We start from the raw sequence: 24,534 nt of genomic DNA on the forward strand, positions 1-24,534 counted from the left end.
TCCCGAAGCCTCAGGAGAGCTGTGAATTTCATTTCCCCCACACCCAGCCTGAGGCCGGCACTCTTCCATGCAGCCCCCTGGTGAACTGACCACAAAGTAGATGTAGTTCACTGAATGCTGGGGTCCCAGACTTCTGGGACGGCAGTGGAGGGCACCCCACCTTCTGCTTAGTTTCCTATTCCAAACTCCTGTTCCTTACGAGGTCACTATTTGGTCACCCCTTCTGCTTCCTGCTTTATTTTTAAGTCTTCTCTAGATGCAGACTCTGAAGAACTAGCATACATGTATGTGTGCACACACACATACACACACACACACACACACACAAGTGCACCCACCTACACTCACACACTCAAATACACACACATGTGTACCCATGTACACTCACACACATACTCAGATACACATACACACATGCACCCACGTAAGCTTACACACACACAAGTGCACCCACATATACTCACACACACACACAAGTGCACCCACCTACAGTCACATACACACACACACACTCACACACACACACAAGTGCACCCACATGCACTCACACACACACAGGTGCACCCACATACACTCACACACACACACACACACACAAGTGCACCCACCTACAGTCACATACACACACACACACTCACACACACACACACACAAGTGCACCAACATGCACTCACACACACAGGTGCACCCACCTACACTCTCACGCGCACACACACACAGGTGCACCCACCTACACTCTCACGCGCGCACACACACACACAGGTGCACCCACCTACACTCTCACGCGCACACACACACACACAAGTGCACCCACCTACACTCTCACGGACACACACACACACAAGTGCACCCACCTACACTCTCACGGACACACACACACACACAAGTGCACCCACCTACACTCTCACGCACACACAGGCGCACCCACTTATAGTCACACACTCAGACACATGCACACAAGTGTTTGTGCACATGCATGTTCATATGTGCAGAGGCCAGAGATCAACCTCAGCTGTGGTTAACCAGTCATTCTCTAGTTTTTGAACAGGGTCTCTCTGTGGCTTGGCACTCACCAAGTGATCTAAACTGATCGGTGAGCCTCAGCCATCCATCGGCACCTCCGCTGTGCTGGGGTTACAGGCACACACCATCATGACTGACTTTTTACATATGGGGGCACACTTGGGTCTTCATACTTCTGCAGCAAACACCTTGCTGACTGAGCAATTGAAGTGAAATTCGGCTGTTTACTTCAGCATTATATTTAATAACAATTTAAAAATTAAGTCACTTAAAATCTTTCCCTTCTACTCTTGTTTTACACAGTAATTATTTCCCAGGCATGATTGACTTAGTGAACAGAAGTGTTTTAAGCGGCGAGCTCCAGGATCTCGGCGACAGCATCCTCATGGAATTGGTGTGATTTAATCATTATTCATGTCTTAGACTGGGCCTTTTAAACAAAATAGTTTGGTTTCAGAATTTGATCATGTTTTTTGTGTCTTGGTTTAGATGTTGTTTCAGTACTAGAGGGAAACTTGGGGCTTCAGAACCTCTGAACTGAACAGTTAATGGGGCTCTATGGGGGTGCTAGGTACTGAACCCCAATCCTGCAAGAACAGACAACACTTTTAGCCGCTGAGCCCTCTCTGCAGCCCTCGTGCTTTTAAACTCTGGGATGTTTCTGTGACAAGGGCATGTCACAGTAACCCTCTTTTCTGCCTCTCGTGTGTTCTGTCTCTGGGGCGCAAAGCACGTGAGCCAGGACCTGGAAGACTTGTCGCGATCCTCGGCACAAGGAAGGTTTAACCGAGAGCAGTTTTACAAATTCATCATTTTCCCTGGGAAGTGGATTAAAGTCTGGTATGACCGACTCACCTTGTTGGCGCTATTGGATCGGTAAGCGCTCATGGGCATGGGCGTGGCCAGAAGACAAGGGAGGACACCAAGGAGCATGCTCATACTCCACCGCCCCTAGAATGCGCATGTCTGCTTGCTAAGGTTCCCTGGGTTGTCTCCAGCTCACACCCTACTCTACTTTCCTATGAACCCCGGTGGATTAGACATTGGATTTCACAGTTGTCATGGGAAGTGATGATTGGACAGGATGGACTAGCTTGCAGGTTTGCCTGGGGAACAGTCTGCTCTGGTCTGCTCACGCCGGGCCTTGTTCTAGTAGACATGCGCAGTTTCTGGAGCAGGAGGCCGGCCTTGCCTGACCAGCTGCGGCCCTGGGACAGAGGGGAGGAAAAGTGGGGTGATGTTTACCTGTCCTCCACAGCTTGGATTCCTGCTTCTCTCTCCTCTCTGCTGTACACTAACTTGATGCTGCTCTCCTTTAGGCCCTTCCCTCATTGCCCCCTAGAATAAAACGCTTTGTGGCTGAAGATGTGGAGCCTGGGTAGGCACGGCAGGGAGGTTCCAGTTTGCTCTGGTAATGAAGATAATCTTAGAGTGGGGACTGCTTGTTTGTGGGCTCCCTGTCAAAACTGGGGAGGGGGGCACAATATTAGGATTTTCAGAGGCTGTGGTTCTGGTGGGGAGTGGTTTAAAAATGGATGGTATGATCGTTAAGGCTCACACAGCAGGGTCTGTTCGGAGCTCAGTGCCAGCCTCTGGGGCAGTGGCAGGGCTGTCTATCTGCCGTCTGTCCCCCAGTGACTGCTTGTTACCGTAATGGTGCAGCATGTCTTAAATGGTGTGATCACAAGCGGAGAAAAAAAAAACACACCAAAAACCGATAGTCTTGCAAAATTACAGCAGTAAATTTCAGCACCCACAAGTCAGGGAATAGCCTTGTAATCACTTTGCTAACAATAACGTGTTACCCTAGGGCCTGCACGTGAGCAGAACGTGGAATACATGGCTGGTGATCTAAGATAATGTATTCTGGTAGATGAGGCCTTAAAAAAAAAACTACTACTTTATTCTTCTGTAGAACGGAATAGGTTGTATTAACCCCTCATATGAAAACAAATCTCTTTATAGGTGTGTGTGTTGCATGTAGCCATGCCTGCCTGCCTCATGCCTATGTGGAGGCCCGAGGACAACCCGCAGGCGTCTTTTCTCTCCTTACACCACGTGGGTCCCAGGGACTGAACTTGACAGCAAGCGCTTTCCCTGCTGACCCATTGCGCTCCCCTCCCCATGGGTTTGTGTATCACGACATCTGAGTTTTTATTTCCAAAGGTACTTAGTGGGAGGTGTCGTTGAAGCTCCAATGGGCGGGAAAGCTTGGCCTGCAAGAGCGCAAAGCTGGAAGGAAGGAAGGATGTGTGATTGATAGATGGGCTGCCTGGCTGTCCAGGAAGGAAATGAGCTGAGCTGTGCACTGGAAGAAAGGAAGGATGTGTGATTGATAGATGGGCTGCCTGGCTGTCCAGGAAGGAGTTGAGCTGAGCTGTGCACTGGAAGGAAGGAAGGATGTGTGATTGATAGATGGGCTGCCTGGCTGTCCAGGAAGGAGATGAGCTGAGCTTGTGCACTGTGGGGACAGAGGTAGCCATACTATGTACCCCTAGACTGAGGCCCTCACCCGGTGCTGTGAACCCCATCCTCAATTCCTTTGTCTCCTGACATGGTTGCTTCCTGGCACCCATGGCTGCAGCCTCCCCTTCTCTTTTGGTCCTCCAGCTGTCCCCTTCCTTCTCAGGTGTTTGCAGCCGCGTCTCTTGTCTCCTGTCCCACCCTTACCCTTTGAAAAGCACCCAAACCTTCCACTGTCTTGTTTATCAGCATCTAAAATAAGAAGCTGCAATCTCTGCTTTATCTCAGCATCCTGTTCATCTCTCCATCAATTGTTTGCTGGGTACCAGCCCCATGTCAGGCTTCTGCTGTGCACTGAGGTGTTAGTGAATGCCACAGCCATGGTGTCTGACTTCATAGGGAACAAGAGCAAACATAACGGGTCCCAAGGCAGAGGACCCAGACACAGAGGGACACCACTAATGTCAGAAGTTGTGGCTACAGGGCTAGGGAGATTGCTCAGTGGACAAAGCATGAGGACCTGGGTTCAGATCTGACATCCTCCTCTGGCCTCCATAGGCACCTGTACACACGTGTGCAGACACCCATACATAGACACATGCATACACATAATTAAAAATAAAATAAAAGATTCGTGACTGTCTCGAGGGACAAGGTAGCCAAATATCCCTACCTAGAAGATCACTGTTTAGTGGGTAGGCAGATTGTACGTGGGTAAACACTGCTCAGTTATGAAATGTACTTAGAATTCTCGTGAAGGACCCGTGTCTCCCCTCTGCTGCACCAACCCCCCATCTCCATTTTGGCCAGGCCCCCAATGTTCTGCTGTGCATCTGGTGTCCTGTCAAGGTCACATCCTTCTGAAGTCATGGTCCCATCCTTGCTCATCTTTTATAGCTAGCCTGTACCCTCCCCCAACAGGCCGACTGACCCCTCAGTCCTTCCATGGCCATCCGTAGTATTTTGACTCGTTACCTCTCTTCCTCTTTCAGCCCCTCCTATTTTAGGCCCCTCCCCTACTACCTCCCTACCTTGGTTGGTTGACTTATCTCATCAGCCCCCCTTTTAACAATGCTCTAAAGGGCCCGGGACATGTTTTCACTTGATAAGACCTCATGTCTGGATGAGGGCCCCACTGCATCTTCTATCTCATGGAGGACGCCACAACAAATCACCCAGCAAGACTGTAGACTCACAGCTTACCCAGTGAGGCTCCTTGGACTGTCCGGCTTGGGGGCGAGGGGTCATATCTCCCTCTGAAGCTTCCTGTTCCTGGAATGGGTCAGCAAACCAACTTCAGAGATCGGTCTGGAAACAGTTATCCTGATGTCAATGCAGTCTTCCCCAGCCCTCTCTGAGAGGAGCGATGGAGTTCTGAAACATTCCAGGCTGTAGTTGAAATCACGGGCCGCCTCCTCCTAGGGAGGCCAGTGCAGTGGCCAGGGAAGTCAGTGGGGTCCTGTGTCATTTATTCCAAGAACAAACACCTAGAGTCGGCATCAGGACCTTTTTGAGTAGCACAAGACTGAATTGATGCAGGGGCTGGCACAACACAGCCCCTCTGAGCTGGCTGTCAGTCAGTCTGAAGGTGAGTGCAGGAAAGCTTGCCTCACTAACGACAGGGGTGGAGGTCTCAGTCTGTGCTTGTTTGTGTGTTTTGCACAGAACTGAGGATGTGAAGGAGAACGTGGTGGCGATTCTGCTCAGCGTCCTGGTTTCCCTCCTGGGCTTTCTGACGCTGAACCGTGGCTTCTGTAGAGACCTGTGGGTCCTGCTCTTCTGCGTGGTCATGGCCAGCTGCCAGTACTCCCTGCTCAAGGCAAGAACCCATCCTCTGTGTGGGGCAGGGTGGGAGATAGGGGGCAGGTGTGTGTGGGTGTGTATTACTGTCACTAGCAAAGCCTTACAATCACAAGGTGACCCAGGCCCTCTGGTTTGTGTTTTAGAGCGTCCAACCTGACCCCGCCTCACCAATACACGTAAGTGCAGGCCCGTAGCTTGTCTCATTCGCTTGCATTGGAAACAGGGTGATGCTCACGTCTACTCAAAGGGTCACATTTGCTTCTGTGTCTGTATCTTGGATGCAGGAGTAGAAGCAGTGGATGGATACCCAAGTGCATGGCACAAAGCTCTGGCTGGATCTAAGTGCTTGGTGTGTTGGCATTGGAGGAGGGGCAGCTCAGGCATGGGGCGGACTCTGTGTGACAGGTCACTTTTGTTCTCCGGGCTCTTATAGGAAAAGACACGGCTTGATTGGATGGTCCACAGGCTGCCATCTGTCTGCCTGACTTTGCTTCCCACTTATCCCCTTGCCTATCTGATGCTGAGCAATCATGGTAGTCCTCTATGTTTCCCACTTTCCTTATGTGCCAATAAATCTGATTAACATCGATGGGGATTGAATGAATATTGCATGTAAATTGCTTCAAACACCGGCTGACACCTAGCAATTGCTCCTCACGTGTTCTTAGTATGTAGGCATAAACTGTGTGTGTTCAAACACACTCTTACATATATTTTGGGGGTGAGTTATAATCTGGTCACATATACAGGGTGGAGGGATTAATTCAAATTCATTCGTCTGTCATATCATATACTTTTTCTGATGAGAATATTTACAGCGCATTCTCCTTGATTTCCAAGAGCACCCTGTGTAATTATTGATGATAGCACCATCACTGGACTATGAAACAGATCTACAAAATTCACTGATCCCATGTGCCTGACTCTGTGTTCCCTCCTACCTGCCCTCCCTACCTGCTTTCTGTTCCCTAGCTCCTACCACTTTGCTCATTTTGCTGTGACTCAGACTTGGTCATTTTCCAGAGTGGGGTCATCGGTATTCCTCCTTCCATGCCTGATGTATTTCTCTTTGCTCAGTGTTCTCCAAGATCATTCCTGTTCACACATGACAGGACTGCCATGCTTTGCAAGGCTAAATAGTATTTCATGTGTGTGTGTGTATGTATGTATATGTATATATATATATATGTGTCACATTATTATTATTATTTTATCTTTGTTTCATTGGGGGTTTTTTGGTTTTTTTGTTTGTTTGTTTTTTTTGAGAAAGGGTTTCTCTGTATCCCTGGCTGTCCTGGAATTCACTCTATATACCAGGCTGGCCTCAAACTCAGAGCTCCACCTGCCTCCACCCTTTGAGTGTTGGGATTAAAGGTGTGTGCCGCCACATCCTGGCTTGTATTTTTAAAAGTACTTATTTGTGTGTATGTGTACATCTATGTGAGTGTATGCAACATGTATATACATGCCTGTTGAGGCCAGAAGAGGGCATCCAATCCTCTAGAGATGGAGTTCTAAGTAGTCGAATGGCCTGATGTGGGTGCTGGAAAATGAACTCACGTCCTCTGGAAGAGCAGCAAGAGCTCTTAACTGCTGAACCATCTTTCCAGCTTCTCTCTCTCTCTCTCTCTCTCTCTCTCTCTGTGTGTGTGTGTGTATGTGCATGCGTGTGCACACATGTACACAGGTGCATGACCAAGTACACACATGTGCAAGCAGACACTGCACTTTCACTTCCCAGTCCCAGAAACTGTATTAATTACAACACTCTTTGGCCAATGGCTTGGGCGTATTCCTACCTAGCTCTTAAATTTTAAATTAACCCCTTTCTCTTAATCTATGTATTGCCATAAGGCTGTAGCTTACCAGTAAGGTTCCAGTGTCTTTCTCCTTTGGCAGGTACATGGCCTCGGCCTGACTCTACCTTCTTTCTCCCTGCATTCAGTTTAGTTTTCCCGCCTACCTATATTCTTCCCTGCTCTAGGTCAAAGCAGCTTCTTTATTAACCAATGGTAATAAAACATTCACAGCATATTGAGGGGCATCCCACATCACACATGTTCAGGAGCATATCATGTATGTAGACGCCAAAGCATAATCCAGATGCTGGCCCTTGCCTTCTGTTTCGCTTGAGGCCGGATTTCTGTAGTGTTTCCACTGCTGTATGCTCGAGGGTAGCTGGAGGCTCTGCTGTCTGCTGCGTATCCCCTGTTGCAATCCACTTTTTATGTGGGTCCCGGTGTTTCAAACCCAAGTCCTTTACTTTCAAGGCAGGGGCTCCCATCCACTGTTTGTACTTTTTAAAGAACTTCTCACTTTCCTTAACGGCAGAACCATTCCTCGTGCACCACAAGGGGTCTCCTTTCTCCATGTCCTCGCCAAAACTTATCTTTCCCTTTTGTGGTAAATGCCGTTCTAACAGGTGTGAGTTCATTTCCCACTGTGGCTTTTATTTCCATGTCCCCACGTGGAAATTCTGTGTATGAAGCCAGACTGCTCTTATTCCTCTGGTTCAGGTGCCCTTTATGCTGCAGCCCAATAACCTAGAGTTAGATTTGGGGGAGAGTCTGGGCTCACTTAGACTGCCCACTAGTGGCCCAGGATCTTCCAGCTCCTAGGTACACGTAGCTTCTTCTGGCCCTGGTACCCCAGTGGTCAGGGTCCACTGTTCAGGTGTCGGCCATAGCCGTGTGCCTTTTACCCTCCTGTGCTCTGTGTACCCTTCCTGCCTCTGTCATAAAAACCCCCAAACACGCATGCACGTACACACACACACACACACACACACACACACACACACACGGGCTCTGAAAAATCTCTCCAATGAGGGAAAACTATTTTCCCACCATTTTGCAATTAAAAAAATTATATCCAGGGTTTAAGACTGATTTTTAGTCTGTGCTAGCTCGTCATAATTAAGAAAGGGTTCGAATTGGTGGTCATCACGGTGGCAGATGCTGTCCTGTTAAATTCCTGTTCCTTGTAATTGATTTGTGTGGTGCATCTTTTATTGGAGATTCGGCATCAGGATCACTAGCTGCAGCATAATTGGAGCATTAAGATGTAGTGTTGGGAACACCCTCGGAAACCTGGGGCAGGGGTGTGGCTCTGAAGGGTCACTGCAGCCCACCCCAGGTGCCCCATCACCTCTTCCCATCCTGTATCTTTCTGTCACCATTGCTGGTTCGCTGATGTTGTTACATGGCCTCAAACACTCCTTACCTTGGGGCTGGGGTGACAGCTCAGTCAGTCAGGTGGCTGCCATACAAGCATGGGAACTAGACTCGCACCCCCAGATTCTATGTAAAACTCAGACAGGGCCACACAAATCTGTAATTCAAGACCATCGGAGAACCCCAGGCTCAATGACGCCCTTTATCAAATAAAATAAGATGGAGATGTGACTGAGGAATTGGCTTCTATACGTGTGTATACACCCATACAAACTTGTACACACACACACACATATTACACACACACAAGCACGCTTACACATATACAATTCCTTCCCTGCATGGATTTTGGGATGTGATATAAAACATGCTAAGACCATCGGGAGGAACGAGCAACAAACAAACCTCATGAGTCAGATAAATTTGAGGTTGTCATTACCATGACCCTTATGTTGCTATGTTGAGCTGGAGTCATAGTGTCTAACCAAGCTACCATCCCAGGATCCAAGAAGGCATGTCACAGGGAGAAGGCATGGCACGGGGAGACACTGTGACTATAGTCACAGTGAACTATAGTCAGGCATCTACTTGTGTTACTGCAGTTGTCAGTTTGCTCACTGGGATGGCCAAGGACATTCAGCTGGTTTGAGCTGGGCTCTAGAAGCTCTGATGAGGAAGAGAAGGATAAGGCAAAGGCATTTTCTCCTGTAATGCAGTTTTTCCAGAATGAGAGGAGTCAGGCAAGAATTCACATCTTGTTAATCAACGTGCAATTCATCAGGTCCAAAATAAATAAATAAATAAATTCAGAGAGGAGTCTGCTTTGCAATTCATGAGCTACCTTGCATGTAAAAAGTGAGCAGGGTTCTGGTCACTTAACCCCACCCCCTCCCCCGCCTGGGATTCTCATTTCTCTATGAATTTTATAAAACTGCTCTGTGAACAGTCTGCTGCAGTGTTGATGTTGGGTGGGGCTGATGGGAAACCCACGTGCACCCAAGGTCAGCATTCCATTCTGACAGCAGCCTCAAGGATGCTCCCAGCCAGGGGACCCACTGTGGAAGTTTAGGTTCTAACCAGACTGGACTGAGGGAACTGAATGAGCTTTTAAGAGACTATAATTGGCTTTCGCTGGAGGAATGGGTGAAATTTTTTCCTGTTGAAGACTTGGGGATTTTGATGGCTGGTGCAGATGTGCACTTTGCAAAGGGGGAGCTTGGAATTTCACTGGGGAGCACTCTGGGGACCTGGGGAGGATAGAGTGTCTTGTGGGCTGTGCTGAGAATGGCTCTGGGACCCCAAACACAGGATGCATGATTATAGCAGCAAGGCAAGCCCTTTGTAGAGGCTGTGTTTGGTTTTGTAAACTAGCAACACGGAAGACATGTTTGCATTTCTGATGAAGCTCCTGAAAGATGTCTGAGGGCGTTTCATATTGTTCAAGGTCGGAGAATATATTTTAATGCACGTGTCTGTGTGTGTGTTCACACTCACCTGTGCGTATACAGGTGTACACATGTGCATCTATAGGCCAAAGGACTGGACCACTTTGATTTTGGGGGGTGCATGAGGGGCTTGGAGTAGTTTGTCACTGATCTGGAGCTTACCAAGCTGGCCAGCAAGCCCTGGGGACCTGCCTGTCCACACCTTCCTGGCACTAAGATTGTAGGCACGCTAAACATTGGGTTCTGGGGCTTGAACTGAGTTCCTCAGGCTTGTACGGCACACTTTTACTGACTGAGCCATCCCTGCAGCCCATTAGTCTTTTGATAGGAGAAAGAACCAGAACAAATGATAGTTGCTTAATTGTATTTCTTAAACCACGTCAGTTTGAGAAAATGTTTCCCATGCGTGAGCTCTAATACACTGCACCGCTATTTATACCAGCCGATTTATTTTCTGTTTACTCAGTAAGGGCGTTTAGATTTCATTCTGACTTTGGTCTTATTATTTTTTAATGCAAAGAAAAATTCTCTTGTATTTATTAATCCATGACCTACTTGGATTCTGAAGAAAATTCCCTGCCAGGGCAACATTTTTTTTTTAAACTTTTTTTTTTTATTGAGAAAAGGAGAAAAAAAAAACAAATTTCCTCCTCCTCCCAGCGTCCCATTTCCCTCCCCCTCCTCCCACCCTTCTCCCCTTCCTCCCACTCTTCTCCCCCTCACCCCACTCCTCTCTCCCTCCCTCTCCAGCCCAAAGAGCAGTCAGGGTTCCCTGCCCTGTGGTAAGTCCTAGGTCCTCCCCCCTCCGTCCATTTCTAGGAAGGTGAACATCCAAACTGGCTAGGCTCCCACAAAGCCAGCACATTACGTAGGTTCAAAACCCCGTGCCATTGTCCTTGGGTTCTCATCAGCCCTCATTGTTCGCCATGCTCAGAGAGTCCAGTTTTATCCCATGCTTTTTCAGTCACAGTCCAGCTGGCCTTGGTGAGCTCCCAATAGATCAGCTCCACTGTCTCAGTGGGTGGGTGCTCCCCTCGTGGTCCCGACTTCTTTGCTCATGTTCTCCCTCCTTCTGCTCCTCATTGGGACCTTGGGAGCTCAGTCCAGTGCTCCAGTGTGGGTCTCTGTCTCTGTCTCCATCCATCACCAGATGAAGGTTCTATGATGATATGCAAGATATTCGTCAGTATTGCTATAGGATAGGGTCGAACCTAAAGAAGCTAAGAAGGTGAACCAAAGGAAAAGCATATAGTTGTCCTCTTGGCTATGGGAAGTAGACAAAATTGCCGGGGAGAAAATTGAGATCTTGGGGATGGGGTGGGATGGGGGTAAGGGGAGATGGGGAGAGAAAAGGGAGAAGGGGAGAATGGGGGGAACTTGGGGAAAAAGGAGGATTGGGATTAAGGAAGGTTGGATAGGGGAGCACGGAAGCACAATTCTTAGTTAAAGAAGCCACTTTAGGGTGGGCAAGAGACTTGAACCTAGAGTGGCTCCCAGATGCCCAAGCCGAGGTCCCCAGTTAGTTCCTTGGGCAGCTGAGGATAGGCAACAATTTTTTTTTAAGACTGAACCTGGCCTCAGGACCAAAGGCAGCCGGTCTCCGTGACAGACACTGGTATTGTCCTGTTGAAAGATGGTCTTAGAATAGGACCCTTCCTATTGTGGAGGCAGTGTCCATTGAAATCCCCTTTCTAAATACAGCACATTCAAGGCTGTGGCTAAAAACACCAGTCTGAGACCACGCCCATCTCCCTCTGCTTGCGCACAAGGTGGCTCACGAATTGCAGAGCACACTCTCCACCTGGTTGTTGTTGGTTCCTCAAATCTTATGAATTGTGCATTTATTTCAATAATGTGGGAGTTTTGCTGGGTTTTGCCCTGGAAAGCCCGTGCCACAATATCCCATTCCTTATTTAAAAATATATTAAACTTCTATTATTATTGAGCATGTATGCATGATGTGTGTGTGCACGCACACGCGTGTGGAGGTCAGAGAACAACCCTGTGGAGTTGGCTTTCTCCTTTCACCTTGATGTGAGTGTCTGGGACGGAACTCTGGTCCATCTTGTACAGCAAGCCCTGTGACCCACTGTGCCAATTTGCCACCTTTCCCCTAATTTCCCACAGTCATCTGAAAGGAAGAAAGGGCAGTTCCCCTCTTTCAGCAGTATTTTGAGGACCGGGATGAGGTCTGAAAGGCTTTGTTAGGAAACCCACGTTAAATGGACACAACTAACAAAGATTTCAAGGAACCTCGCACCTGAAAAGAGCGAGGAGAATGGAAATCTGCCCCCCAAGGAAAGCGCTGCGTTAGACAGGTTTTCTCAGGGGGCAGGGGTGGTAATTACATTTTTAGGGAAATATTATTGGACTTAAATGGCAACATTCCCTTATGGTTTGGCAAAATAAACATGAAGCATTATTTTAGTTCTATTTGTCTCCCCATGTTCTCTTCCTGGTATTTTGAGCTTGTAAAATTACAGCAGAGTGGGGACGGGTGTTGGGGCGGGGATGGGTGTTGGGGTGGGGATGGGTGTTGGGGTGGCAGTGGGTGTTGGGGTGGCAATGGGTGTTGGGTAGTGTCAGTTGTATCATGTGGTGTCTGATTCTTTTCAATGAGTACAACTCGGAAATTGTATTTGTTTTCTAGGGACACAACCAAATCATAGCCTATAGCAGACCAATCTATTTCTGTATGCTGTGTGGCCTTATTTTGCTTCTTGATGCAGGGGCCAAAGCCAGGCACCCTCCCAGCTATGTCGTATATGGCCTGAAGCTCTTCTCCCCTGAGACCCTGCAATCAGTCAGGGACCACTTAATAGGTGAGTGAGTTTGGGGATTATGGGGAAGAGCCTTGGGACGGGAAGGTATGTCTCCCCTTTTTCTTTGGCACCCCTCATGGGAAAAGCCTGCACACTTGGTTACTGATGGGAAGAACTAAGTATTATCCTCTTGGCTTGTGTCTACGGAAGCCTATGAAGCCCAAGATAAGAACGTGGGAGGCGGGGCGTTGGGAGGGCTGGACTACTCAGCTGTCATTCTTCAGGCACTATCCACCTTGTATTTTAATCAGTCTCTCATTAATTTAGAGTAAGCAAACTAGGGCTGTTTCCACCTCCCGGAACCTAGAATTACAAGTGCTTGCCCCATGTCTCATTTTGATTTGGTTCTGGGTATGGAATTCACGTCCTCATGCTTACGAGGCAAGCACTTCGCCAGCCACGCCACCTCCCTAGCCCTTAACAATGGGATTCTTGGAATGGATCTCTGATACCTGCAACCAAGAAGCGGCATCCCTGCGACACAGAAGCATGCGGAGTGACTGCGGATACAGAGGTAGTCACGGAGCGCTCCAGAAGTTAGTGAGCAAAATAGGTTTTGGAGGGCTTCCCACTCATAAATCACAGACTGCTCCCTGGACCCTCAGAGCTGGCTGCTTCAGGAAGAATATTTTATAGATAATTGTAGAATGAGTTTTGAAGGTGCTGGTCGTGATGGGACAGACCTGTGGCCCCAACACTTGGCAGGAGGATTAGGATTAGGAGGTCACTGTTGCTGTTGGCTAAATAACAAGTTGGAGGCCAGTCTGAGTTACATGGGATCTTAGCTTAAAAAGACAGCAAAAATAAAAACATCCCCCAAAATAGAATAAGAAGAGACAGGGGAGGAGAAAAGAGAAGAGAGGGGCAGGGAAGGAGAAAGAGGGGCAGAGAAGGAGAAGGAGGGGCAGGGAAGGAGAAGGAGGGGCAGGGAAGGAGAAGGAGGGGCAGGGAAAGAGAAGGAAGGGGCAGGGAAGGAGAAGGAAGGGGCAGGGAAGGAGAAGGAAGGGGCAGGGAAGGAGAAGGAAGGGGCAGGGAAGGAGAAGGAAGGGGCAGGGAAGGAGAAGGAAGGGACAGGGAAGGAGAAGGAAGGGGCAGGGAAGGAGAGGGAGGGGCAGGGAAGGAGAAGGAGGGGCAGGGAAGGAGAAGGAGGGGCAGGGAAGGAGAAGGAAGAGGCAGGGAAGAAGAAGGAGGAGCAGGGAGGGAGAAGGAGGGTTAGGGAGGGAGAAGGAAGAGGCAGGGAAGGAAGAGAGACCTGTGAAGCAAAGCCCTAACACATCTCATTAACAAATTGCTTTTCATGCCTGAGTCCTGCTCAGCCTCACTTCTTATTTTTCTTTACTTTGTTACTCCAAGAAAGTCAGCACCCTGAGTTCCCGGTGTACCCCACTTTCCATGGCAAGAGAACCAGAGAATTCATTAGGGCTTGACTGAAGCCTGAGGTATTTGTTTCACAGTAAGCAGTGCTCCAAATAGGCTGCTGGATATTATCCTTTTGTTTCTTCCAGGGTGTGGAAGAGACAGGGAACATGGCTTTCTTACCTCCCTCCTGAAATATATTTCTCTCCTTCAAACTTCCTAATACATATTGTCTGCTCCTCCACAGCGACAGGTGAAAACGGTGATAAATAATCCGCGAGCTGACTCGGTGATATCTGTGCCTCAGATAAAAGGAGAACTAGAAGAATAGCAATGGGCAAGGAAGGGGGGGGGGAATTAAAGGCACTGATTTGCACAGAGCATGAAACACTGGGAATGTGTGAGAACAAAGCAGAAGAGGCGGGTGTTGAGAGGGCCTTTCTGACTTTGTAGGAGATGGCAAGGTCAATTCAAGGTCACTGTGCTTCGAGCAGCCTCTTCACCAGGAGACTTAGTGATGTGACGGCTGCCACTGTCACATCCAGGGATCAGTTAGGAGAGGAGAAAGCAAGGACTGTAAGATTGGCCGGAGAGAAGAAGTGTATGCTGGTTTCCGGGGCTGGTTTCCTGCTAGCCACCTTCCTGGGCTGTGGTGTTGTCCTGTCAGAACTGGGCTGGAAAGAAAAACAGAAGCAGCACTTGGCTTCACAGGCTGGGAGCTGGAGTCCAAGAGCAAGGCGCCAGCTGGGCATCTTCCCTCTGGGACAGCACAGCTTCTCTCCCTTTGCCTGTGTGTCTCTGGGCCCAGACTTGGCCTTTTCATCGTTGCTGTTGGATTTTTTTTTATTTAAATTTGTGTGTGTGTGTGTGTGTGTGTGTGTGTGTGTGTATGATGATCTGTGTATTGTGTGTGTGTGGTGTGTGTATGGTATGTGTATATGTATGTGATGTCTGTGTGGTATATAAATGGGGTGTTTGTGTATGTATGTGTATTTGTGTGTATGGTGCGGGGTATGTGGGTGTGTATACTGTCCCATGCTAGAGCATAACACCTATGTGGAACTCAGAGAATCACTCTTGGGAGTTGGTTTTCTCCTACCATGGTTTCTAGGACTCAAACTCAGATTGTCAGGTTTAAGCAACAAAGGGCTTTTCCTACTGAGCCATCTCACCAGCCCTTTTGTATTTTCTTTTTAATTATAATTACTTCATTCTCCTTGCCTTTCCTCTCTCCCCTTCTAGTGTTCTGTTTCGTGGTTGCTACTATTTATTTATTTAGAGGCAGGATTCTCACTAGGTAAACCAGGCGGGCCTTTAACTTGCAACTATGATCTCGTACATGTATGTACCACGATGTTTAATTTTTTGAGGTGCAGGGGCTTGAACCTCTCAAGCTTTATGCATGCTAGGCAAGAACTCCACTGGCTGAGCCACATCCCCGTTCCAGTTGCCCACTTTTAAAGAAGACTCTTCACATTGGTTTAGGGTTGCAAGGGACCTGCAAGGATCCTGACTTTATCACTGCAACTAAGACACAGTGAGAAGAGCCAAGTTTAGGACTTCAGCATCCTTTGGAGAGGACCCAAGAAAACCCAGAGTGAGGAACACACAGTAGAAGGACAAGAGAAGCAAGAGTTAAATATACATGACATGCAGTGGCACCTCCGGCAGAACCACATGGGGCTGGCCCTCCCTGGGCTACAGTCAAAATGTAGAGAAACGTCTCCCAGGACTTCCTCTTGGGGTGGTGTCTGCCTCATGCTACACTTTTGGGCTCTGTTTGTCATTCCCATCCTTGGGTCAGGAGAGGAGGAGAGGACAGCTTCAGGAGATCAGACCTTCTGTTTAAAGAGAATCCAGCCTGGGCTGCCTCCCTGTGTAAGAAGGGTCCCTTGTCCACCCAGGAGTAGGGTCAAAGCAGTAGGAAAGATTGAGATGCTGTTTGTCTGGTAGGGTGGAGGAGCAGCTCAAAGGCAAGGAGAGACAGACAGCTAGAAAATAGTGTGAGGAGGGCCTGCGGTGGAGAAAGGAGCCGCAGGGTAATGGATGGTAAATGGATGGGTGGATGAGAGATGAAGGATGGATGGATGGATGGATGGATAGATAGATACATAGATAGATCCATAGATAGATAGATAGATAGATCCATAGATAGATAGAGAGAGCTCCCTAGATAGATAGATCCATAGATAGATAGATAGATAGATAGAGAGAGAGATAGCTCCATAGATAGATAGATCCATAGATAGATAGATAGAGAGAGAAGTAGATCCATAGATAGATAGATCCATACATAGATAGACAGATCTACAATAGATAGATAGATCCCTAGATAGATAGATCCATAGATAGATAGGTCCATAGATAGAGATAGATAGATCCATAGATAGATAGATAGATAGAGAGATAGAGATCCATAGATAGATAGATAGATAGAGAGATAGATCCATAGATAGATAGATAGATCTATAATAGATAGATAGATCCCTAGATAGATAGATCCATAGATAGATCCATAGATAGATAGATGATAGATCCATACATAAATAGACAGATCCATAATAGATAGATCCATAGATAGATAGATAGATCCATACATAGATAGATAGATCCATACATAGATAGATAGATCCATACATAAATAGATAGATCTATACATAGATAGACAGATCCATAATAGATAGATCCATACATAGATAGATAGATCCATATATAGATAGACCGATCCATACATAGATAGACAAATCCATAGATAGATAGATAGATAGATCCATACATAGATAGACAGATCCATAGATAGATAGATGGATGGATGGATGGATAGATAGATAGATAGATAGATAGATAGATAGATAGATAGATCCATACATAGATAGACAGATCCATAGATAGATAGATGGATGGATAGATAGATAGATAGATAGATAGATAGATAGATAGGTAGTTGAATGAGTCTGTGGTACTGAGGATTGAACTCAGGGCCTCACATATCCTGTCAAGTGCTCCACAATTGACCCAAATCCCCAGTCCTCAAACTTTTTATTTTGAGATAGGCTTTTATTAACTTCCATATGCTGGCCTCAAATTCACTCCATATTCCAAACTGCCTTGGGACTTGTGACCTCAGCTTGCTGAATAGCTGTGATTATAGCCCACGCCGCCAAGCCCCGTCAGGGATAACGTTCTCCTGTGAGTCCGTTCACTTGTGCTGAGCTGTGTGTATTCAGTGTATCACCCTGTTTTCCCTCCTTGGCGAGACCTCCTTTGCTTCTGTTGGCAGGTGACCGGCCTCTACGGTGGCCACCCATTTCCTGGGCTCAGGGAGGCTGCTGACCTTGGGACTGGGGTTTCTATTACTGACTGTCTGGGTGACTTCAGCAAGAGCCCGTGAGTGAGACTGGCTTTGTGATTACCCTGTGGATGGGGAGGCCACAGGTCTCAGCCTCCCATGTCAGAAGAGGCAGGGCACAGCTGTGGTGGGGCCTGCAGAGCCAGACTCCAGGGACAAAAGCTGGCTTGAACCTCACCAACAAGGCTAGTCCTACCCTGTGTGAAGAAACAAGACAAGGTGGCTGCTGAGGGGTGGTGGTGAGGTCAACCACTGAGCTGTGTATGCACACACATATACTCTATGTGCACATGCGTTCACAAACACACACACACACACACACACACTTACACACACACACGTGGTCAGCCAATGGACCTTTGTTCCATAACTAATAAAATCCCATGTAACTGAACCCACAACAAAACCTCTGGATGAACCTGTATCTGTGTTCACTCACATCTGGCTCATTGGTTTTGAGGAGAGCTGTTTTGCAACAACAGCTGTGTGCTGTTACTTCCTGCACAAAAGTCAGAGCAAGAATCAGGGTCCTCAGGAGCCACCTGCCTTTTTTAATTAAACAAGTATTTTGGTTTACCCAGACAGACTGAAGGGGGACAAACTCTGTTCTGGGTTTCAAGTGTTACCTGAATGACATCCATCTGGGCTTGGTGGAAGCTAGAAGTCTGCTAAGAACATGTTGTAAAGGTTTTATTTGATGAAAACATGTTGAGTGGGCAATGACTTACTCTTGGTAGGGGGACTGAAAATAGGCCAGGGTGGTGTGTGTGGCCCTGGCTTCATAACATCCATTGTCTCCATAATCAGCCCTGGTCTTGTGAGTCTTTGACATAAGTATGGCTTTCTTCCTCTGAAAACTTCACTTTACACTGTCGCCTCCTGTTCGCATGTCTTTCTGGAAGCTTCCCTATCCTCTCACTCCCTCCTCATCTCCCCAGGTCCGATTCTGTTCTTCTGAGCTGCAGGCAGAGCACCTTCCTCCCTCCTCCCCACCCCTAGCTCCCCTTAGGTCCCAAGCTGTCTGTGTGGCCAGCCCTGGGTAATACACTTGCTGTTTTTTCTCATCCTCTAGATGCCTGAGTGAGAGGAGTCCTGTTGCCTCAGTTTCCCCGAGTGTGGTGAAGAAAAGAGTCTGACAGGGGAAAGGCAGCCACATTGTAGCCACAACTTGGCCATGGTTACTCTGCCCCTAGCTTATCACTGCCTTTGTTTTTTCAATTCCAGTATTTTTATGTTGCTTCCCTGTGATCTCCCTCCTGGGCCTCTTCCCACAGATCAACACCTTCTGCACGTACCTTCTGGAACAAGTGGACATGCTGCTCTTTGGAGGTTCTGGTGAGTCCTTGCTCCCGGAAGAGTTTTAAGATTGAACAAGGTCTGGTGGTCCCGGGGACAGAGCATTGGGGGACTGACTGGGAGGTTTGCTCTGTCTTGAGTGCCAAACCTGATTTAGTTTGGATTTCCTATGTTCCATAGAATAAGAAGTGGTCCACTCAGCAAAGGAATAAGCAAAGATACAAGGAAGGGAAGGGTCTTCCTTGATTTGGAGTGTGTGAGCCCTTCAAGCTATTCTTTAGAAGTAGTGTGTGTGTGTGTGTGTGTGTGTGTGTGTGTGTGTGCATGCACATGTATCATTGTGGGAATAGGTCAGCATGTACTTGTGTCTGTAGTGTGTGGATGCGTGTTGTGATAGTATCTATGAGCCTTGACAAATCTTTCCCCCAAAGGCACATAACCCCAGTGTCCTCTGGGAGTGGCATACCCTTAGTGTCGTTATTCCATGGGTAGTCAGTTCCATGGTCACAATCTTTCCCACACTAAGTGACCCATGTCTTTGGATCCTGTCACCAGACAGCTTATCCTTCTTTACCCCTCTACTGATTCTGAGGAGGGCACATCTAGTAAGCTGTGATGGTGTTTGTATTCCAGCTGTTTCTGGAATCACATCAGCTGTGTACAGTGTGGGCCGGAGTGTCTTGGTAGCAGCCCTGCTCCACGCCTTCTGCTTCAGTGCCGTCAAGGTAAGTTTGCAGACATACCGTGGTGGTGACTATAGCCTGTGTCACTCAGCATATTGTTTTCATTGAATAGTTTTCCGGTTATGAAAAAAATTTTGTCATTGAGAAGGGGACCTGGCTGAGTTTAAGCAGGTCATCACATTGCCTGGCTTGTTCTAGAGTGTAACCCTCACCTGCCTAGTCCCCAGTGATGTCTCTGCTATGATCAGGGATACCAGAAGGACTTCTGCTGGCCATGGGAGCCAATGTAACCCATGTGTTCATTTTGCTTTTGTCTGAGGTAGCACTCTAAGTATGATGGGGGTACACCCTCATGAAGCTGTGTGGACCAGGGAATGGTATGGGAGGGGACAGCCGCACCATTGAGAATCTAGAGCATAGAGGACCTCAGAGTTCTCAAGACCAAGAAGAGCAAAGCCTGGGGCATGGCCAAGGAAGCAGGAATGTTGAGGAAACCAGACAAACACAGATGTCGGAAGCCCAGGACGTCCTGTCAGAAGTGTAGCTGTTGTACATGTATGGTCCAGCCGTGCATGGACACACGGTGTGGTTGTGAATCAAGTCTGTGTATTTACAAGGCTCCGAGTAATTCCGCGTCTCTAGTGAAAGAATGGGGATATGTGGAACACAGGAGGAAACCGTCTAGATCCTTCTTCAATGAGAAGTCAGCAAAATGGAAGAAAGTCAAACTATAGAACTTGGCTTGTTTGGGAGTAGGAAGAAATGGGTGAAGGAGAAACAGCTGGGAGCCATTGCCTGCAGGAGCAGAAACAGGAACTGGAAGACTTGTAGGTATCCCTTCTGCCAGTTCAGCGCCTTCTCAGGCTTGGGACCAAATGCTCTCTGGCTCTGAGGTTTCCAGAGCATTGAAAGAGACGTCTGTGTCTCCTGAGAAGAGTTCTGACTCCTCTCGCTTGGTGTGGAGCAAGCCACAAATAGTGACCGACTGTTAATGGCCCCAGTTGCCATTTTAAACACCTCTTGTTTAAAAACAAAACAAAGCATAACGTAACACAGAGCAATTTGCTGCCTTTCTCTCTCCTCATCAGTGAGTGCTGACTTTTCAAACGGTCTCACGTTGACTTTCTGATTTAAGATGCAGCACTTATTAAATGCTGTGAATTGACTGAACGTGGTTAGTGAATTCACACGGGGGTCCTGTGGAGGAAAGGGAAGTGCACCCCTCTTCCACAAACACTGATTGCATTAGGGTTCTCTAGAGGGACAGAATATATAGGGGATTTATTAGAGTGGTTCATAGGCTGTAGTCCAGCTAGTCCAACAATGGCTGGTGACCAATGGAAGGTCCAAAGATCCCGTGGTTGTTAGTTCAGGAAGCTGATGTCTTAGCTGGTCCTCGCTATACTCTGGGATCCTAAAGAGGTCTGCTCTAATGCCAGCGAAGGAGAGGACTTGCTAGTGAGAGCGAGAGGAAGTGGGCAGAGAGCAAACCTCCTCCATCCATGTCCATATGTAGGCTGCCAGCAGATGTGGCCCGGATCAAAGGTGAGTTCTCCCACCTCAGAAGGCTCAGATTAAAAGTTAGTCTTCTCACTTCAAATGATTTAGGTTTACAGGTTTACCCAGCTACTTGGGTTTTAGTTAACTCCAGATGTGGTCAAGTTGACAACCAAGAACAGCCTCCACACTGCCCAGCCCAGAGCTAGGCTTGTGGGGCTTCTCTCCTATGCTTCCCCTGCACCACTGTGGTCACTCTGGTGCTGACTTGGTTGTTGCACTTTCTATATCTTCTTCAGGACTGTGCTGGCTAATCTTCTGTCAACTTGACACACAATTAGAGTTATCTAAAAGGAGGGAACTGCAGCCGAGAACAAGCCTCCATAAAATCTGGCTGCAAGGCTGTCTTCTTAGTGATTGATGGAAGAGGACCCAAGCCATTGTGGGTGGTGCCATCCCAGGGCTGGTGGTCCTGGGTTCTATAAGAAAGCAGGCTGAGCAAGCCATGAGGAGCAAACCAGTAAGCAGTACCCTCCATGGCCTCTACATCAGCTCCTGCCTCCAGCTTCCTGCCCTGCTTGAGTTCCTGCCCTGACTCCCTTCCGCAATGAACAGTGCTGTGGAAGTGTACACTGAATAAACCCTTTCCTCCCCAACTTGCTGTTTGGTCATGGCGTTTCATCACAGCAATAGAAGCACTAGGATCAGGGTGATGGATGAACGGGTACTCACGAACAATGGCTGTATGTCAGCAGCCTGGCCAGGGGCATGTCTCTCTCTCACTAAGGCTTAGGATGTGTTTATTGCCTTGATTTATTATTGTTGTTGCCCATGGTGGCTGGGAGATGCAGCCCAGCCCAGCTGCAAGGAGCCTGCAAAATTCCTGTCTTAGGGACCTCCACTCCTCAACAGTGACACAGAAAAGAACTCCAGGGCATGTCAGAATGATGCCAAGTCAGCTGGTCCATTGAGCAGAGAGATGGGGTGCTATACATAGGAGAACATTTAAAAAGATAATTACATAGGAAAACTGTAGTGTATGCCTAAGGCATCACTGTGGGCTTCTTAAGAGAGGGGCACCCCCAAGTGCCTCGGCAAAGGCTATAATGGGATTGGAGTCTTGGGAAGTTCCCTCACTCAGAGGATATAATTTATAACCAGATACAAAGAGTAATCAAAGTTTACAAAGGAAGTGAAGTTCCAATTTGTCTTTTAATGTGTGAGCTGGTTTCCTTATTTCTCTTAAGGAATTTCCTCTGGTGAATGAGATATTAAGGTGCGTTATGAAGAGCCTAGTTGGAGGTTAAGGACGAGAGGAGAGTTGGTGTGGCAGAAGTCAGGGTCTTGAAGGTTTGGGGCCTGAGTCAGCTTGGCTCACGTGACTTTTATAACCTTGTTTTCCATGCGTTTTGGAAAGAGCCTCATCTGTAGACAATTTCAATTTTATCAGTAGTGTTGAAGCTTTTTGACTCATAGCCAGCAAGAAACACAAAGCAGATCCTAGAGTGGGGATGCCTTTCTCTTAGGTGTCCCCCGAGTTTCCCTGTCTTTCCACAGGCCTCATTACCTGTGGGGGAGGGGGAGTGAGTTGATTTTGCCCTCTGGAATATTAATTAGGGAAGGAAAATATGATTCATCCTTTAATCTCATATTCTCTTTGGCTCATCTGAGACAGTTGCGCATCACATAAAGCAGGCCCCTCGATGGCTTACCCGTTTGACAGTAACACACGGAAGCCACTGGAATATTTGCTCCCTGGAGAAATGTCTCCGCGGTTAATTAGCCAGGATTTCTATTTGTCTAGGTAAACCTAGATTGCTATTTTTTATTATCTGTTACAAAGAAATTCTTCTTTATTGCTGGTGAGAGGACCCAGGAGCTGAAGCACATTGTTACAGTTTAACGTTTCCCAAGCGTCATTAACAATGGCTTTTAGGAGGAGTCCCCCCCAACACACACACACCGCACACACCTCCTCAGCATTCAGGAATCATAGCCTGCACCTCAGCAGTTCCCTGCACTCGGGATTTAAAGTCTAATTATAGATCTATAATAAACCCATAGTTCTTGAATTTGGGTTTTTTTTGGCGGGGGTGGGGAGACCTGGTGTGTACTTTACCTATTCCCCTGTGCAGCCCCTAAGCAAGGTATTTGGCACCACAGGGCAGATGAGAGATCCCAAGGTCTCTGCTGACCTCGGCTGTCCACCCTAGCCCTGTGAAGTGTAAATAGTCCTGCTCCCCAGAAGGACAGTTCACAGGCACATGAGACACCTGCCTATCATGGCACTTCTGTTTGCAGGAGCATGTCCCTAGTGTTTGCTCATTGCCTTTTGTGACATCCCCTAACAGACAGGAATGAGTCCAGCATTTTTGCATTCCAAAAGTGAACTTGAACTTGAAGCCCAGGGTGCTGTGCTACATCGCTCGGGGGCCATCCATAATTCACAGATTTCTTCCCCCTCCCATTGACAATGAATTAGTGAACCCACCTCATTAGGATGTCCGTGCTACTGGGCTTAGGGGGTGTCCATTCTGTACCCTAACAAGCCAGGGTCAGCCGCCAGTCCTCAGTATGTCAATTAAAAGAGCCAAATTAATACTGAAAGCAGAAAAGGGAGACATAGTCAATGTGGGTCATTCAGAAGGAGGACAAGAGAACAGTGGTCCCCAAGTCCATCTCTGGAGGGTCCTGACATAAGTTATGTATAACTAAGCAATCCGGCCGGGGCGTGGCCTGCCCACCACGGCCTCAGCTCCAAGTCTCTCCATTAAGACCACGTAACAAGTTCTAAATCGTATTTTCAGGAGGTCAGCTTTTCCTCTGAGCTCTGGGGCTCCTTCTTCCAGCAGGAGATCCCTGGGGGAGTTCTAATTTCCTGTAGTCCATCCTTCCCATAGCCTGGTAGGCAAAGAGGGAGCACAGGTGTTCCTTTATAATACTTTATAATATATGCATTCCTCCAGACAGGCCAGTTACTCTGAGTTTGAATGAAAAAAAAATTGGGGAGCTTAGAAGAGTTCCAGCCAGCCAGCCAGGGTGATCTGTGACGCTCCAAGGCTGTCTGACTTACAGGATCTGAACAGCTTCCTCCCTTTGAGGGTAGGCAGTGTGGGCTGTGAAGGGAGGAGACTTGGTAGCTGTAACATCGCCAAATGACTAACTGATTTGTACTAGCATGTACTTTGAGAGGAGTTTGTCCCGGTCTTATCAGAGGAGGCTTTAAAAGGAGGGGATCATGGTCTAAAGAGGAGAGGGACACAATAGAAGCCTGGGTGTGTGGTTTCCAGGAATACAGTGGCTTCTCAGTGGCTCAGGAGAGAACCATGTGGCCAGCACCTGAGGGTGGCCTCAAAGCCAGAATGTGTCCCAGTGGCCAGGTAGCCAGAAAAGAGGGACTGCTTATCCTGCAGCTGCATGAAACTGAATTCTGATGGCCTTCAGGGAGAACTTCACGTCAGGAAAGATCAGAGGTTCAGTCGCACTGATTTTAACCTGGCGAGGCCTCACACACAGAGAACCCAGCCTCGGGAACCACGACACCGTGTACCTGTGCTGCCGTAACCCAGTAATTCTGGGCCAGCTTGTTACACAGCAACAGAAAATGGACAAGGATGGCAGCTG

General features: G+C 47.9%; 1 protein-coding gene across 1 annotated transcript in view; it reads left to right on the forward strand.

The window, feature by feature from the left end:
• The window catches only part of Pcnx2 (pecanex 2), a 123,428-nt gene that overhangs the window by 33,439 nt on the left and 65,455 nt on the right, over positions 1-24,534 (forward strand). The window contains exons 10-15 of the mRNA XM_041650116.1: positions 1,754-1,899; positions 5,152-5,305; positions 5,433-5,465; positions 12,558-12,729; positions 18,659-18,769; positions 19,364-19,455. Coding sequence (XP_041506050.1) covers positions 1,754-1,899; positions 5,152-5,305; positions 5,433-5,465; positions 12,558-12,729; positions 18,659-18,769; positions 19,364-19,455 — 708 coding nt within the window. The remainder of the gene's footprint in view (positions 1-1,753; positions 1,900-5,151; positions 5,306-5,432; positions 5,466-12,557; positions 12,730-18,658; positions 18,770-19,363; positions 19,456-24,534) is intronic.

Source organism: Microtus oregoni, unplaced genomic scaffold, assembly GCF_018167655.1.
Source record: "Microtus oregoni isolate MIOR12 unplaced genomic scaffold, Mior012 000004F_ref0000308, whole genome shotgun sequence".
Taxonomy (NCBI): domain Eukaryota; kingdom Metazoa; phylum Chordata; class Mammalia; order Rodentia; family Cricetidae; genus Microtus; species Microtus oregoni.